At 39.3% G+C, this 15,632-nt stretch overlaps 1 protein-coding gene across 1 annotated transcript in view; it reads left to right on the top strand.

Annotated features, from left to right (window-relative positions):
• Positions 1 to 319: 319 nt before the first annotated feature.
• The window catches only part of LRP1B (LDL receptor related protein 1B), a 483,986-nt gene continuing 468,673 nt past the window's right edge, over positions 320 to 15,632 (top strand). The window contains exons 1-2 of the mRNA XM_017740107.1: positions 320 to 356; positions 7,391 to 7,516. Coding sequence (XP_017595596.1) covers positions 320 to 356; positions 7,391 to 7,516 — 163 coding nt within the window. The remainder of the gene's footprint in view (positions 357 to 7,390; positions 7,517 to 15,632) is intronic.

A 15,632-nucleotide genomic window follows, 5' to 3' on the forward strand; every position in this document is an offset into this window, starting at 1 on the left:
ACTTTAAAAGAAAATGGAACACTTTACTTTTATTCAAAGTGATGATAAGAGGAGCATATTTTTTTCTTTTTAGTCCCATAATGTTTGCAGCATCTTAAAATATCACAATAGTTTATATGCTTTTCCTTCCTTATGTGTACAGATGTCATTCTATTAGAGTTTGAAATATTCAGATGGAATGGCTTTATTATGTTTTACAAGATATGAAAATGACTAAATTAAAACAATGACATCATTGATTACCCTTTGATAGATGAAATTTATCTAAATTAATTATCTTTCAGTATTTACTAAAAGTGTTTGTATGTGAAAACTCACGATGATAAAACATCTGCTCAGCAAAGGGCTTATCAAAGGTATTGTAATAAGCTATGTAATGAATGTTTCAGCTTTCAAAAGAGAAAATATTTTGTGTGGCATTTATTTAAATAATTTGTCTCAAGTCAGGATTTCCATCCCACTTTTAGAAAAAGAAGCAATTTTGCCATGAAAACATTATAATTGAATTTGGAAGCTTTACAACATAGCGAAGGAAAAAGCATAACTTGGAAATCTCTTAAGTTCCAAGAGCTAGCACAGATAGGAGATGAAAAAGATTCATTTGAAGTCCTGCTTGGAGGCACAGTGAGTGGTGCACTGCGGCGAACCGGGTTTGAAATCGGCGCCGGGTGACTTGTTCTCAGTCCCCATCCGTCTGCTCGTTTCTTCTGCTCTTCAGGAGCTTGCCTGTCAGACCTTTTGGAGATTTGATCCTGGGAGCAGCTGAAAGCCTGAGTCTTTTCTCCATTGAGCTTCCTGATGAAGCAGCAAATGTGTCTGTGTACAAGAAATGTATTACTCAAGTCATCGCTCCTAGAATTTCTTTTGCATGTGAAACTTTGTGTTGCTTATCCAGGTGTATCTCCTTGGACTAGGAAATGTCCTTATATATGAGCCCCTGTGAAGGGTCTTTCCAAGATGCTTGCAGTTCCTTATAAAAACTTTTATTTTATTTCTGTAAATGTGTTAACTTTTTCTTCTGTTGCAACCATCTCCTCCTGTCAAGGAGGAAATGAAATTCTAATATTATGAACACACTATTATAATACAGGCTAAGGTAGTGGAGAAGCTGAGAGGTTTTCACATTCCATACAAATGGTTTTTTCAAAGGCATTTTGTTCTTTGACGTGGGAAAGGGTTGTTTCAGTGGAAGCCTTTGAAGGCTTTCCACAAGTGAGAATGTTTTTGCTCATGTTCCCCCTGGCACTGGCTGTCAGCAGCTGAAAGGGCACCTTGTTGACTCTGGGCTTGTCACCCTTCACACACTGAGGGATAAGTGATGGTCACTTTGACCCTCCACCCTGACATTTACATTCAGTCCACTTCAGGCTGTTTGGAAAGAAGGACCACTTTACCCTGGGGAATGTTGTTTGCATGTTTGCTTCAGTTTTTAAGGAAGTGAGGGATAATTGTGAAGAAATGGTTGGCTCAGAGGGAGTTTGCTGGGCCTTTAGCCTCCCTTCTGTGTAGGGCTGCTTGGAGCAGGATTGGCAGATGGCAGGATTGCAGGTAATGTGTTTCTATTAGGGTCTCTCTATTGTGTTAGAGAAGGCACCTGGCTGTTCTGTGGTATTTTTGAGCCATTAGGGAACATAACTATCGTGTCATTTTGTAGTTTGCTGAGATAGGTGTTATTCTGTGACCCTTTGTTGATTAGATAAAAATTGGCTGAGGAATATTTGGGTGTTTCTCATTATCTGAGTACTTCTTAAATTTCTCTGTCCATAGATTGTGCCAAGTTGAGTCTGAATAACCTTCTCTTGTTCAAATCCAGGAGGGGACTTGGCATCACCCCCCCGTAATGGAAGTATGTTTTTAACAAAGGGAGAGCAAAAAAGAGGAAGGTACAAAACAGCCCCTAAACTTATCACCTGCCCACATCCAAATATACTCCAGGATTTGCATGAAACAATGAATGTTTCTCATCTTCTTGTTAGTACTGACCTCTATCGATATTTGCTTTTTCTGATTCATAAATTATAATAACACAGAGCAAATCCAAAAAAATATGAGGAATTCTTGTAACTGTGTGATGTAAATAAGGAATTTGAGCATGAATATTATGGGCTGAGATCTAGGATGGCTGATGTCACTCCAAAGACTGACCAGACTCCAAAGAAGATGCCTATGGCCTTGCTGAGGGGAAGATGTGCAGACTGAGGAAAGTTTACACATGAAATTTAACCATATGTGGCTTAAACTGAGCATATGGTGCTTTTACTGACGGGTACCTGTGCGTGTGCCTTGCCTATGGATAAAGCAATTAGCTGATTAGAAAATGCTGAATAAGTGAGAACTAATATGCCAAGAGTTGAATAAATACACATAAAACATACACATAAAACATTCATATTCCTGTTTAGAATGCTACATGTGAAAATACCCACAGCTCTCTAAGCCCCTTTGCATTTTGGAAGCACAAATCAGGGTTTGGTAGATCTTGGGAGAGATTTTTGGGTTCTGTAAATAAAATTTCATTACTTTGAACACAGCATTATACTGAACCAGGCAGGACAGAAGGAAATGGTTTCATAATCATATTTTTATACCCTGAATATAAAAGTTTGTTTACTGTTTTGCAAGACACATTCCGAGGATTTTGTCTGTAGTTTAGTGCGGCCAAAATGTAAATGTTTTGCTGTATGTTGGGCTCTAAAAATGTAGATTTAACTCAAAAGGTAGAAAAGGTTTGAAAAGTATTATTTGAAAGTCTGAAAGTCATAAATAGGAAGTGCTGTGCATGCTCTTTCTTCACATCTCCCTTTCAGTTACAGTAATTTAGGTTTTAGCGTATGATGAATTCTGTCATAAATTACTACCGGAATCCACTTTTCAGCTTCGGAGTAAATTTTGCTGAAATTAATCTGGAAACCCTCCCATGTTTCAGTGAGAGATCAAAGAAAATCCCAAATGGAAAACATGCTTTTGAGAGGGGGGAAAAATAGTTCTGAGTTCTTAAGCTCTTGTAATGAAGATAACTTAATTAAAATCAAAGCAAAGCTAATTAAGAACTTAAAAGTGCAAGGTCTTGGTTGCATAATATCCCTGGAACATGGCAGAAGAGGTTTGTTATCATTGGCAGAAGTTCCTGGTTGTGCAGACAGGTGATGCAGTCACCAGTGGATCTGCATGGAAATCTACAGCTGGATTGCAGTTCTCTAATCACTCCTTTTGGCCTTTCTGCTCTTTCTTAGTCTTCCTGCTCTTTTGCTTCTGAAAAAAAAAAAAATCCCCAAAAAATCCCAACTATTTTGGCAGGCAGTTCCCTTCTCTCCTATGAGTTTTATCTGGGTATGCAGCTGGGGACAAACCAGCTGAGAACTTCTATAATTTTATGGTTTTTATTCATAGAGTTCATGGTTCATTCCTAGATCTTGCCATTCTCAAGTGGAAAAAGAAAGCATGTTCACACACACACCCCCCTAGTCTATGTGCACCTTTTCTTGCCCTCTTCCTTGAAAATGGAGAGGGAATTTAAAATTTCAACACTTGAAACATGGTGAAAATATTTTTTTTTAAGTGTAAAATTAAATGAAATCAATTCATGAGACATTCTTACTTCACACTGATCTTAAGCTATTGCTATAAAAGCTTTTAAAAAGTATGTTGTGATGATCTTTTATCCTTCAACATTCAATCCCATCGTGCTGTATCATATCCTTCAAAAGCTCCTGTTGGAATGTGCTTTTTGGGTTAGTGTGCACATGTGGTTTCTCTGAATATTTAGTGAAAGCCTAATGAGCAGACTCCCTGCTCTAACGGATCAAGACTTTATCAGGCTGAGTTTTGCTCACTTTGAAGAGTTTTGCCATATGGGAGGTTTGTGTTTTTTTGGGCTGTCTCAGGTGCTCTTGGCAGATGGAGATGGAAGTGCTCGGAAGAAAGAGCACCAAGCAACTCCCATCCAAGCGGCTGGGGGATTACCAAGACCACAGCAGGAGCCTGGCAGATCCACAGAGAGCCCAAGCAGGGGACTGCTGCAAGTGGGAAGCACAGTTCTGGGATTCAGCAGCTTCTCTGGGCACCTGGTTCCTTGACCAAGGCAGTTCTTAATTAGAGTCACAGCGAATGTTTCCAGTCTGGTGACAGAGAGCACTCAATTATTTAAATGTTATCTCCCATATAGTTCTTTCCAAGAGCCCTGTTGACTTGCTTTTCTTCATTGCATTCTCTCAAATAGGAAGGATGCAGATCCCTTTGACCCCTAACAGTCCCTGTGATCACAGGCAGTGATTTTATCCCTCCTTCTTTAGGAGCTGAATGCAAGTTTACAGAGGCAAATGCCTTTTTAATCCAGGAGCATTCCTGGTACAGGCAGACATCAGTCACTGCCTTGTGTGTTGCTTGGTTTGTTTGCCCTTTTTTTCCCCCTTTTGTCATCATAATGGAATTTTGGTCTTCCAAGTTCAGTGTAATTTCCTACATTATAATTGTAGTTGCTTTCCTAATGGAGGTTTTGCGCTTTGTCCTCTTTAAAATACACTTATCTTTAAAAAAAAAAAAAATCAACGTGTTTTTGGCTGTAGGAACGTTGACTTTAAAACAAAGGCATCAGCTTTTCTTTTTCTTTTTTTTTTAAATTTCCTACTAAGAGGCACTGCCAGGTGTTTGCAGCACAGGATAGGAGTATAGGAGTAGTATCCTTAGGGAGGCAAAGCTTTCATTTACCCATAGAGGGATGATTTCTCACCATCTGCTCTGTATCTCAAAGAACCAGGATGTTAAAAATGTGAATTTTCCCATCTGCTGGGAGCTTTCCTGCGCAGCTCACATAGTACAGAAGGAAAAAGGTGTCACTGCGAAGAACTGTTGTACTCACTCCTGGGCCATCAGAGATGACTATTTTTTAACAAGAGGGTTGTTGTGGTTTTTGTTTCATTTTTTTAAAGCTCCCTAATTAGTGCATGTTTGTGATTAACTGGTCCAATTCATTCCGTAAAGATAACAGCTGAAAATAAAAATAATTCTATAGTTATGCAAAATAAAAACATTTGAGGAAGCACTTTCAGAGCCAATAAAACCCTGAGGTAATATTAAACTGCTTTATTCTAGACAAAATCTATTTTTCAAAGTATTTTATAAGTTAGTGGTTTTTTTCACTCTTCTAGGTTTTTCTTGAGATAGAGAATATAAAAAGCTTAGATCTCCATAATTTCTGTATTGTTGCATAAAACTCAAACCAAGAATTTAATAGTAGGGAAATAGCTAAATTATTTCTATTAAAAAAAAAAAAGGTAGTAAACGAGCCTTTTTTCAGGTACACATGCTCAACTCTGAGCTATGTATGAAATTGCTTTTTAGAACTTCTTTATATCCAGTTACTTAGGCTATTTTCATAATCTTTGCCCAAAAGAGAAACAAGTGCAAGATTTTTTTGTGTAGACGTGTGACCATCAGCAGATTTGAAAGAAGCTGTTGCACTAGGGAAGGGATAATCACCCTGCCAGGTTTGGTGTCAGACCAGATTTCTATTCTATACGTATTGTACATGCAGCTATTTGGGGAGGTTCATGTAGAACCAGACACGTGTGTGACCTTGACTGTAGAAGTGTTTTCACAACTTGGCATTTCTATATTTATTCAGTAATATTTTTTCACGTAGCTGTCAGTTCAGAAACCTCTAAAAATAAATAAATTAAAAAAAAGATTTTGTTAATCTTAATTAATGGAAGACTTTTCAACTATTTTTTGCTCTGAGGAATAATCATTCCAGAGTTGAATAAATAAGTGGACATGTTTGGCAGTGCCAGTTTTAACATTCTCAGGTCTGTTACAAGCAGATGTTCAATACACAAAAAATTACAGTTCATCCTGTAGTACAAGCAGGAATTTATCATGGATTTCAAGAATACTCTAACCCCAAATACTGCAGAGTTCTTCTGTGTGTTTCTCATACTACTGTACGGCTTTGAAATGCTAAAACTTGCCAAACTCTCTCCCTCTTTCTGACTTCCAGGATGGTTTTTCAAGATGTGCTATCAAAGCAGGGCCTTTAATCATCTCCCTGAAAGCTTTAAGCAAAACCACTCCATGTAAACTTACACTCTTAATTATACAGTCGCTCATTTTTGCTGTTGAGGGGAAGGAATTAAGGTATAGCAAAAATCCTTTCGTTCTTGCAGGCTTATAGAAGCTGTGATATACTTAGTTTAAGAAATATGAAATATATCTACACAGTAGTTGCAAATTTGGCTTGCTTGAAACTGATTGTCATCAGTAGTTGGGAACCTGACCTCGGAAATGAGGCCTGCACAGAGGAAATGATTTAATGATAACTTTAGTAAAGTGTTCTTGTTGTTGTTTCCTTTAGTAATAATACATCCCATGGCTTTCAGAGTGAACTAAACCAATGGAGAGACCTCCAAGTGGATTGGGTGTTAATTGTCTCCTTCTTTATTCCTGGTTTTATGTCTTTGTGACAGTATTGACTCCAGTGAAGTTACTTCTCTCTTGTGCCAGTGTAAGAATAATGAGGAAACCTTTTCCCAGCAATCTGCAATGTAACCTTGTGGAAGACACTAGTGTAATTTATATATTGATAAAATGAATATAATATATTGCACAGAGGTTTTGTGAGCTTTAATTAATATTAGAATAGTTTTACATTGAATAATGATGGAATAGTCTTGAGTTAATTAACTCTAGATCTCAAGGACATCGGCCTGTGGTGGTTGAACACAGCAGAGAGTGTGGGGGTGCCAAACATCCAGACTTGCCTTCTTTTAAAAGCCATTGTTTTCAAGGTGCCCCAGTATTGACTTAAAATCTTTGTTTGCAAATTTGTCATGTGAACTCTAAAATAATTTTAATATAAAACTGAGGTGGGATTTGGTCATTAAAACGCATCTAAGGAAGTAGCTGAAAATAGGTATGTTTATTTAAGTAGAACTTTGCTTACAAAAATACATCCTTGAAAATGTGATTACTTGAAACAATTTAAAAATATTTTCTGTGGCAGGAGAGGTGAGTAGGGGACCTCCCTGCTGGTAACATGACATTAAAAGCTTGTTGGTTTCTATCTAGTGAGCAAATTTACTTTATGGTGAAATATTTACAAAAAAAAAAAAAACCCAGATTTTCTTAAAATTTTATTCCATAAAAGCAGTTCATGGTGATGTTGTTCCTGTCTGGTTGGAAGGGTGATGGGCAGCTCCCACTGAACCCTCAGCTGGATGTTAGAATTCCCTAAGTGAGGGTATCAGATACCATTAAATTATTGCTTCATATTGTTCCTATCATTTGCTTTCATTTTTTCTTTCTGGATCATTTCATTTTCACTTCTCATTTTCATTGTGCCATTTTGTTTCCCTTCACCTTTAACCATTTCATTCTAACCCATTCTCATTTCCAGACGAGCATCCCTTGTGTGACGTAGGGGAGTTCCTGTGCCACGATCACGTCACTTGTGTGTCCTGGCACTGGCTGTGTGATGGGGAGCCCGATTGTCCCGATGATTCTGATGAGTCCTTAGACACATGTGAGTAAAGGAGGAGCCACTCTTTTATTTTATCTCCCTTTTAACTGTAACATTTGCAGTCACACTAACTACCCAACTGAAAGGGCAGATTCCATTTTGTTTATAAATCCTGTATGAATCTTCCTGTCGAGGAGAGCCGGTTATATGCTCTGTGTAGGTGAGAGACAGAAGAAAGGGAAGAGATGGAAGGTGGTTTGTTCTTGTGCCACTCTGTAATGAGCACTGTCACTGGAGCACATGTGCCCTCTGCTCTCACCGAGCTGTCGATGAGCTGAGAGGGCAAAGTCAGGCACAGGAAAATGTGCTCCTCTAAATACATTTAGGGCAAGGTGGGGTGGAAGAGAAGAGTGCAAAATATTTTCAATACAAATATGAAAAGCATACAAACATCAAAGGGAGAAACGAAAGAAGATGTGAGAGCTGTGAGGGGGAAAGAAGCAAAGAAAGGAAGATGATGAAAAGCTTTAATAAAACATATTTAATTATAGTGAAAACCTTGTTGGTTTTTTTGGGTTTCTCTAATGTGGCTAAGAGCTTCTGAACACCAGAGCAGCAACCTTACAGACACTTTTCTTATCAGCCTTGTAGACTACTGATGAGGTGTTATTAAATCTGAATGTTCCCTTGTTTCCTGTGTTCTGAGGAAAATGAGGGAATTTCCTGATTTTATCCCAGGATAATCACTTAATGTAAGAGAAGAACCATGTATTTTGTATCAAAGCAATACTTACAATCAGGAAGGCTGGAAATGGGGTTTACTGCTCAAAGAAAAGAAAATATCAGACAGTATTTAGGAGTCTAATCTTTAAAGTGAGGGACAGAAGCTCAAGATGTCTGGGAGCCATTTCTGTCTGGGCAAACACTGTGGTGCTGATTGCAGCCTTCCTGCTCCGGTGCTTGTTCTCTGGAACAGATCAGAAATTTGCCTCTGGGGCTGTGGTTGAGGGTGCTCTGATTAACCACCTTCGACACACTTTGGGGCTCTCAGCAACAACATCCTGCAGTGGGAAGCATTGGGTACAGCTGGGGTTTTGTTACTGCACTGCTGATGGATTACTGCCTTCTCTGAGGTGTTTTCAAGCAGTGTTTAACATGCGCAGGTAGAAGTTTTTCCAACTAATGAATATCAAGGTAGGAGCGCAGAAATGGTCACACAGACAGTTTTAAACTGGCCTCGGGATATTCACCATGTGGTTCCAAATCCAATAGCTTGCTGGATGCCCAGGTATTTTCCTCTTGAGAACTTTACATGGTTATTGTGCTGCTTTGTAAGCAGTGTTCAGCAGTGCCATTTAAAGTCATGCCATGTGAAAAACATGGTGTTTGGGGTTTATTGATGGCTTGAAGGAAAGGGGGGGAAGGGGTGGGAAAGAGACATCCTGACATCAACCAGCGTGGTCCTCTCAGAAACACCTTTCCCTTTGCAAATGTGAGCAGTTTCTGTCAGGTGCTTTACTTAGGCTGTCCTAAGCCAGAGGCAGCAGCTCAGCACTGTGGCTTTTCTGGTTTTACAGAAGAAAGGTGTTTGAATCCTTATTCTTTTCCAGCTTCCATGGCCCTTTGCTGACGAGCTGCTGGTTAATGAGGTGCCTCGGCAACAGCTGACTGTGTGGGCTGAGATAATAATCACCTTAGGACTGCTGCCCTCTCTCACCCTCTCAGTTCAACTCAGCCCAGGACTGAGTGAGAGCCAAGTGACAGTGCTGGGGCATTGGGTGAAACTTTGTTACATAATTGCTCACGATTTTGTTTCAGACTGGATGGTTCTGTATTTTTTTCAGCATAATTTACTGTCAAATTTTTGAAATATGTGTTCCTACTCTGTCTTTGTCAGGTAAGTTGTTTCTCAATAAAGATGGGTATGATGGTCCTGAATTTTTCTGCTGGCACTTTGCACCGTGGTGTCTGTAGGAACTTATAAATTACATTAAAAATACTCTTATAATACATTTGATCCCTGGTGCTAATGCCAGGGACACAGCACATTCAGTTTCTGTGCACTGAGTCATGTGTTTGTTTGTTTATAGATGAATGCAGCCCCTATTTGTCAGCTCTTTTTTGACTTACATATGATGAATTATTTGGTGTAGCCTGACAAATATTGCTAGTTGTTCCTATAGCCGTAAACAAATGGATTTTGATTGATTTTCTGTGGATTTCTGCCTAGTAATAGGGTTTTCTGGGTTCTAATAATGTGCAAGCATTGATCAAAGCTTTTCCTGCAAGTGGAAGTTCTTAACTTCTCTCCTGTGGGGATTTCAAAGTGGAGAAAAGGAGAGAAATTCTCAAGCTGCAGCTTTTCCCATGGTGACAATATGAGAAGTCTTATTAGTCTCATCACTCAAGCATATATTTGCAGAAAATATCCAGGAACTTAATATCTTTGTGAGCTCTTTCCTGTTGGCATTTTAACCAAGTTTTGCAATAGAACCTGAAAGTTATTCTCCTGTCCAAACACACATGATATGCCTGTATCAAGTAATTGCCTCAGGAACCCACCTGAAATCCTACAATCCTTTTCCTTTATTAGTGTTTGTAAGGAGATCTAGGATGGGACAGAAAGGAGGAAAGGGTGGCATTCATAGTTACTGTTGAATTCAGTGTCTGTGTTGGCAAAGGCTGGGGCAGGGCTCTGTGCAGGCACAGCTTCCTTGATCTTTCAGGGGGTGTGATAGAGCTGTCCTGGCTCTGCCTGTGTTGTTTTCAGTCAGCAGAGAGCTTCCAGCACCAGTCTGTTCCCCTTGTGCTTCCCATCTTCCTCTAAATGGGCTCACAAACAGCTTTATAAAACCAGAAGTGAATTCCTACAGCGCCTACACTTGCGTTATCTCCCATTTCTTAGCAGCTGTAGTTCTTTCTGCTCTCTGAAGATGCTGGTTTTTACAGTAATAAGGAACCTGGCTCAGTATCTCATAATGAGTAATTTAGTGAACAAATTCTGTTGCTTTTCTGTTCCAGAGTTGTTGTGAGAAAATTGATTTTTTAAAAAAATAATATGTATTAATAAAACTCTTGACCAAGTAATTTTTACCCTTTCTTGGGTGGTCTCTTGGTTGTTCATAAGGCTTTTGCAAATAGTCAGGATTCAAAAATCAATTTACTCAACCTAATCAGATGATGCTGGGTTCTTCAGCAGGCTAAATCAGCAAGCTCACTTGAAATCAATAGAACTTTATCAGACAGCCCAGAATCTGGCCAGACAGTTTGGCTTTTACAGATATCTGTGAGTCTGGAGGTTGATGCAAACATTCAGAGGGCCTGTCTGTAAAAAGGAAAAATAAAATGGCTGCCTGCAGACTCACCTGACAGGTGGTTTTGGTGGGATAATTACAAAACTCAAATCCACTGTTAAAAAACATAGAATTTAAAAACAGATATAGTGACAACCAGTTGTATCATCTGACTTCACTGCTCCCTGCTGCAGGCAATTATTACTTAGAAACATCAATGTAATACTCATTTTCCTGGGGGTGGTTTTAGTGGTGGTTTTTGGTTTTTTGAGGTTTTTTTGGTTGTTTTCTTTTTGGTGTTTTTGATTGGATTTTTTTTTGCTTCTTTTACCATTCTTGCCACTAGTATTGGTCTTAATGCAAGTATTAATGCAAAATGCTGCAAGTATTTTCCTAACTCAGCAACTGCTATAGTGGCATAAGTAGAGAACTTCACTAATTGATTGTATTTTAAAGATCCAGTTTATAACATTGTTATTTTGGGGTACTTGTGTGTTTTGTATTCCACAATTGTACCTCTGAATAACATATTTATCCTAAGTAATCCATGCCCAAGGAATACCACGGTTTCTGAAACCAGACAAGTATTTGGTGTGATGTGCTATTTCTTGCTTTTCTCCTCAGCCTCCTCCTAACAGAGCTGAGATCTAAAACGTGCATTGGCAAATTACTCCTTCCATTTAGTACTTAAGGCTTTTTTTTGTGTTTGCAGCTTCAGAACTCGTCTGGCTTGCATGTTGTTTTCAAATCTCAGCTCACCAACACCTCTCCGTCAGAATGTGTTGTGCCAGGGCGAGGTGAAACAAAGGAGCAGGGAGAGAAATTGCTTATTTTCTATAGCTTCTTTTTGAAATTGTGCACACTGATTATGTTTGGATATTGCAACTCTGGGTGCAGCAGTTCCAGCACAGGCTGATCCGTTGTCTCTCAGCCATGGAGTGGAGGAAGGTGCTGTAACACTGCCTGATAGTGCCCTGCAAAGAGAGACTTGAGGTCTGGCACGAGGCTCCCCGAGCTCCTTTCATATCTATCTGTGGCAGATTGCAGGCAGCAGAGCTTTGCAGCAGCACAGTTGCCCATTAGAACCATCTATCAGACCCCAAGTACTGCTTGAATGTCATGAATAACCTATGAGAGGGAACAAAACCCTGCAATATGAGATCTACTGGTGGACCTCTAAAAGGTACTGTCAAGTCCGAAAGTGCCTGACACTCATTTATTTTAGCAGCAACAAAATCCTGAGAACATTTCACTCTGCACAGCCAGACTGCAACTCTTGTCTCTCCTATTGTCCTCAGCTGCCCTTTGTTTGTGATCCTGACGTTGTTGCTCTGGTATTTGAGCTTTCCTAAATGTTACCCAAATACTGTTTGCATACCTTCCGCCCACACAATTTATTTGTGGCTGACTGGTCCTGAGTTGAAACAACTTTAGTTGCCATTAATAAATCATCAAATTTGAATGGTGCCTGTCTCTGGAAGTTTGAGTAGATGTAGCCTCATTGTAACATGTTGAAATTAGTTCTGATAATTATCTTCCTCTGGGATTTTGAGGGAATGTCACCTTCTATAATCATGATTAAACTGAAGTTGGAGGAGCAAAAGAAATGCAGCAAGCAGAAGTGCCTTGTTTAAAAGCTTCAGTATCACTTTGTTTGCTAAAAGTGTGTCTTTCATTCTCTGGATGCTAATTATGGGAGACTAGTTTCAGAAGCTTTAAAATTGTTAATTGGGTACCTCTGTTGTAGTTCTTTTACCAGCAAAGGGTAAGATAATTGGATGCAATGTTGCTCTTGTGGTATGAAACAATAAAGATAAAATTTCCTAAAGCTCCTAATTCTTTTATGAGTAGATTCATCGAAATTCAATAGAAGCTGGGATCCCAAACCACTCTTTAGTAGCTTTGGAAAAATCCTATATCAATAAATAATGTGCATACATTGAAGGTGCACTGCCATGAAGCTGCTAAAGGCAGATGAAGAAAATGCTGGACATGAGGGGAAAATGTGAACTTGTGTTTTCACTTTATGATTTTGGTGTTTGTAGTTACTGTTGAACAAGGAATCTGCTACATAAAATAGCTGCTTACACCTATTTTTCAGCAAGATATTTGAACTTGTTACTGGCCAGGTATTAATTTAATCTGCTTTGAGATGATGTGTACTCCCTTTTTCTCTCTGTATCAGGGTTGTTCCTATAAGTAGTGTAAAACTTCTAAAGTTCTTGTAGGAAATGAACCACAACAAAATGACAAATGTCAACAAATGTTATGAAACTGCTGCTAGTTTACCTAAAATTAAGTTAAACGCTTGATGCAGCAATACAGAATTGCCAGCTTTTGTGTTAGCTGGTGAGAAGAAGTGTTTCTGACAGAACAAGATGAATGTTTTGAAGGAGTATTAACTTTCCTGGTACTATTTGTACAGACCTGAAACAAAACACGCTTCTCACTGAGCCTCTTCTTGCAGTTTGCCTTGCCAAAGCTGCTGTGGTTGGTGAACACTGGTATAAAACATGGTTATAAAACATATTTATTCTGTCTGGAGCCTTTGCCATCCTTTTTATTGGCATGTAGCCTCTTGGGGCTGCTGTGCTTCATCCCATCCAGGTAGTTTGCTGTTGTTTGCCCCCTTTCCCTGTGGAAAACATCTCGGTGACTGTGACCTGGGCTTTAGCTTTTGACCTCTGTTTTCTCCTTACTCCATCATTTGGGAAAGCAGAGAGAGCTCAGCCCCTCCAGGAGAGGTGATTTTGCTGGTGTGATGGGATTGCTGATGTTTCCAACAGTTAACAGGGTGGTAGAGCAAGCAGTCTGGAAAGGATGGGTGTCCATGGTGCTCGTACCCTCTAAGCCCTTTGGGAAGGTTCCAGAGAAGCACCCCACTGAGACAAATCCTGCATTGCTGTCAGTGTGGAGCAGCTCAGCCTGTTCCACTGTGGTGTTTGGGGCTGCTCTTGATGCCCGGTTGTCATCCTGAGGGGGATCATCCTTGGAGGATGCTCCTGCCTTTCGCTCCACTGATTCTGCTCCTCTTCCCTCTGAGCTCCCCATCTTTGGCTGCTGGGGAGCACTTGCCTTGGGCCAGGGGATAACTTTGATGTTTCTGCATTTCCTTTCTGCTACAGCCAGCGTACAGGCAGTGCTGCTGAGGCTCCAGAGAACATTCAGAGGCAATTCCTTTTTATAATTTCCCAATGGACTGTAACACTACTTCTGAGGCTAAGCACATTGTCCCATCACTGGGATACAAGCGTCTGCCTTCTCTGTGTAAACTAGTTTGTTCACTTTTTGTCAGGGGAAGTGACTTTAAATACTTGCTGGGATTAGAAAATGCCAGGTAACACTACAGGAACTAAAATTTGCACCAGGCTGAGTGTAAGGATCTTGGAAGAGCAAGGTCTGTCCAGCTTCAATCAGGAATGTAGAAAGTCTCATTCCTGGTGCATCAGGCACTGCTGCCTGAGCTGTAAAGTGCTGGCAGCAGGGGCTTGGCCCCCAGCAGCTTCATTAAGTAGGGGCTGCAATTTCAGCTTTCTGAATTAAAAGTATTTTTTCTTAAATAATTATTTTGAAAGTGCCCTGAATCAGTCAGGTAAACATTGGAATTTGGCAGGGAATAGAATTACTTGCTTGTGCTAATTTTTTTTAAAGCATTTTAAAGACTAAAAATACTCAGTTACATTTTGTGCTTTGTTCCTTTTTTCTTCCTACTTTATTTTCTATTCTGTGTGTTCATTTCACTCTGGTTTCCAGTCTGAATGTTCTTTTACTTTGTTCTTTACATAGTCCAAACACCCAAACCTGTTCCAGCCAAATAAATTACCATAAAAAGTAATTGAAGACTTTGATTTTTTTTTTTAATCATTCTGAAGTTAGCATGTTACATATGCAGATATTTAAACAGTTATTTATACCTTGCCAATATAAACAGTTACATTAGCTTTTACTGTAGGCAAATGGTTTTGGTACAGCGAGCTCATTTCTGGTGTGCTAGGAATGATTTGTGCCTTGCAAATGTGTAGCAGGAAATTTGAGATTTGTGTGCACAAGAAGTTTAAAAAGGAAGAATTCATTTGTTTTTTAAATGCTTTCAGCTCATAAGAGAATATCCTTATACAATATTTTCCCTTGTACTCAGTACAGTGCAAGAGTTTTTGTCATCTGAGTCCATAAAATGCAACATAATGCATAAAATTAGATTTCATTTTGCCTTTGCATGTGTTGCAAAATATTCAAAATCTTAAATTATGAATTTGGGGGGTTGATGGTGTCAAAGCCACAAAGTTTCTGGTCTGTGTCAAAGATGAGAATTACAGGGGGAGGAATCATGGTCCTGTTATTGCACAGAAACTTGGCAGCCCTGGCAAGAGGTCCAGGATCAAATAAGTGTAATTTCAGTGGCTCTTTGGCTGCATATTTTCCTTTGGAATAAAGTAAGCAACAAGAAGTTCAGTGCTGAAGGATGTAAAGGTCATTGTGTCTCGCAGTGACACGGTTATTAGAAATGCTACCTCCTTTTTCTGCCTGTGCCTGATTATCCTGAGCATGATTTTCCAAAGTGATTCACGGGAATTTCAATTACATGATTGCCAGCAAAATGAGCTTCTTTGAGGTCTGTGGCAACATGGAGGTGTAATCCAAGGCCAGCACAGAGCCTTTGAAGGGTGATGCCCAATACCTAAAACTCCGAAATAGCTCATTTATGGATTAATTGCTTGCTAAAATTGCAATTCCTACACAGAAGCAGATCTAATGGGATATATACTCATAAGACGAGAAAATGAAAAGATCAATCTTTTGAAAAACCTATAAAAATAATTCATACTTTGAGGAAGACTTTGCTTTTAATGTTTTTAACCCAAAGCAAATTTTTTTTTATAGCTAAG

The sequence above is a fragment of the Corvus brachyrhynchos genome, unplaced genomic scaffold (assembly GCF_000691975.1).
Source record: "Corvus brachyrhynchos isolate BGI_N302 unplaced genomic scaffold, ASM69197v1 scaffold126, whole genome shotgun sequence".
NCBI classification, from domain to species: Eukaryota; Metazoa; Chordata; class Aves; order Passeriformes; family Corvidae; genus Corvus; species Corvus brachyrhynchos.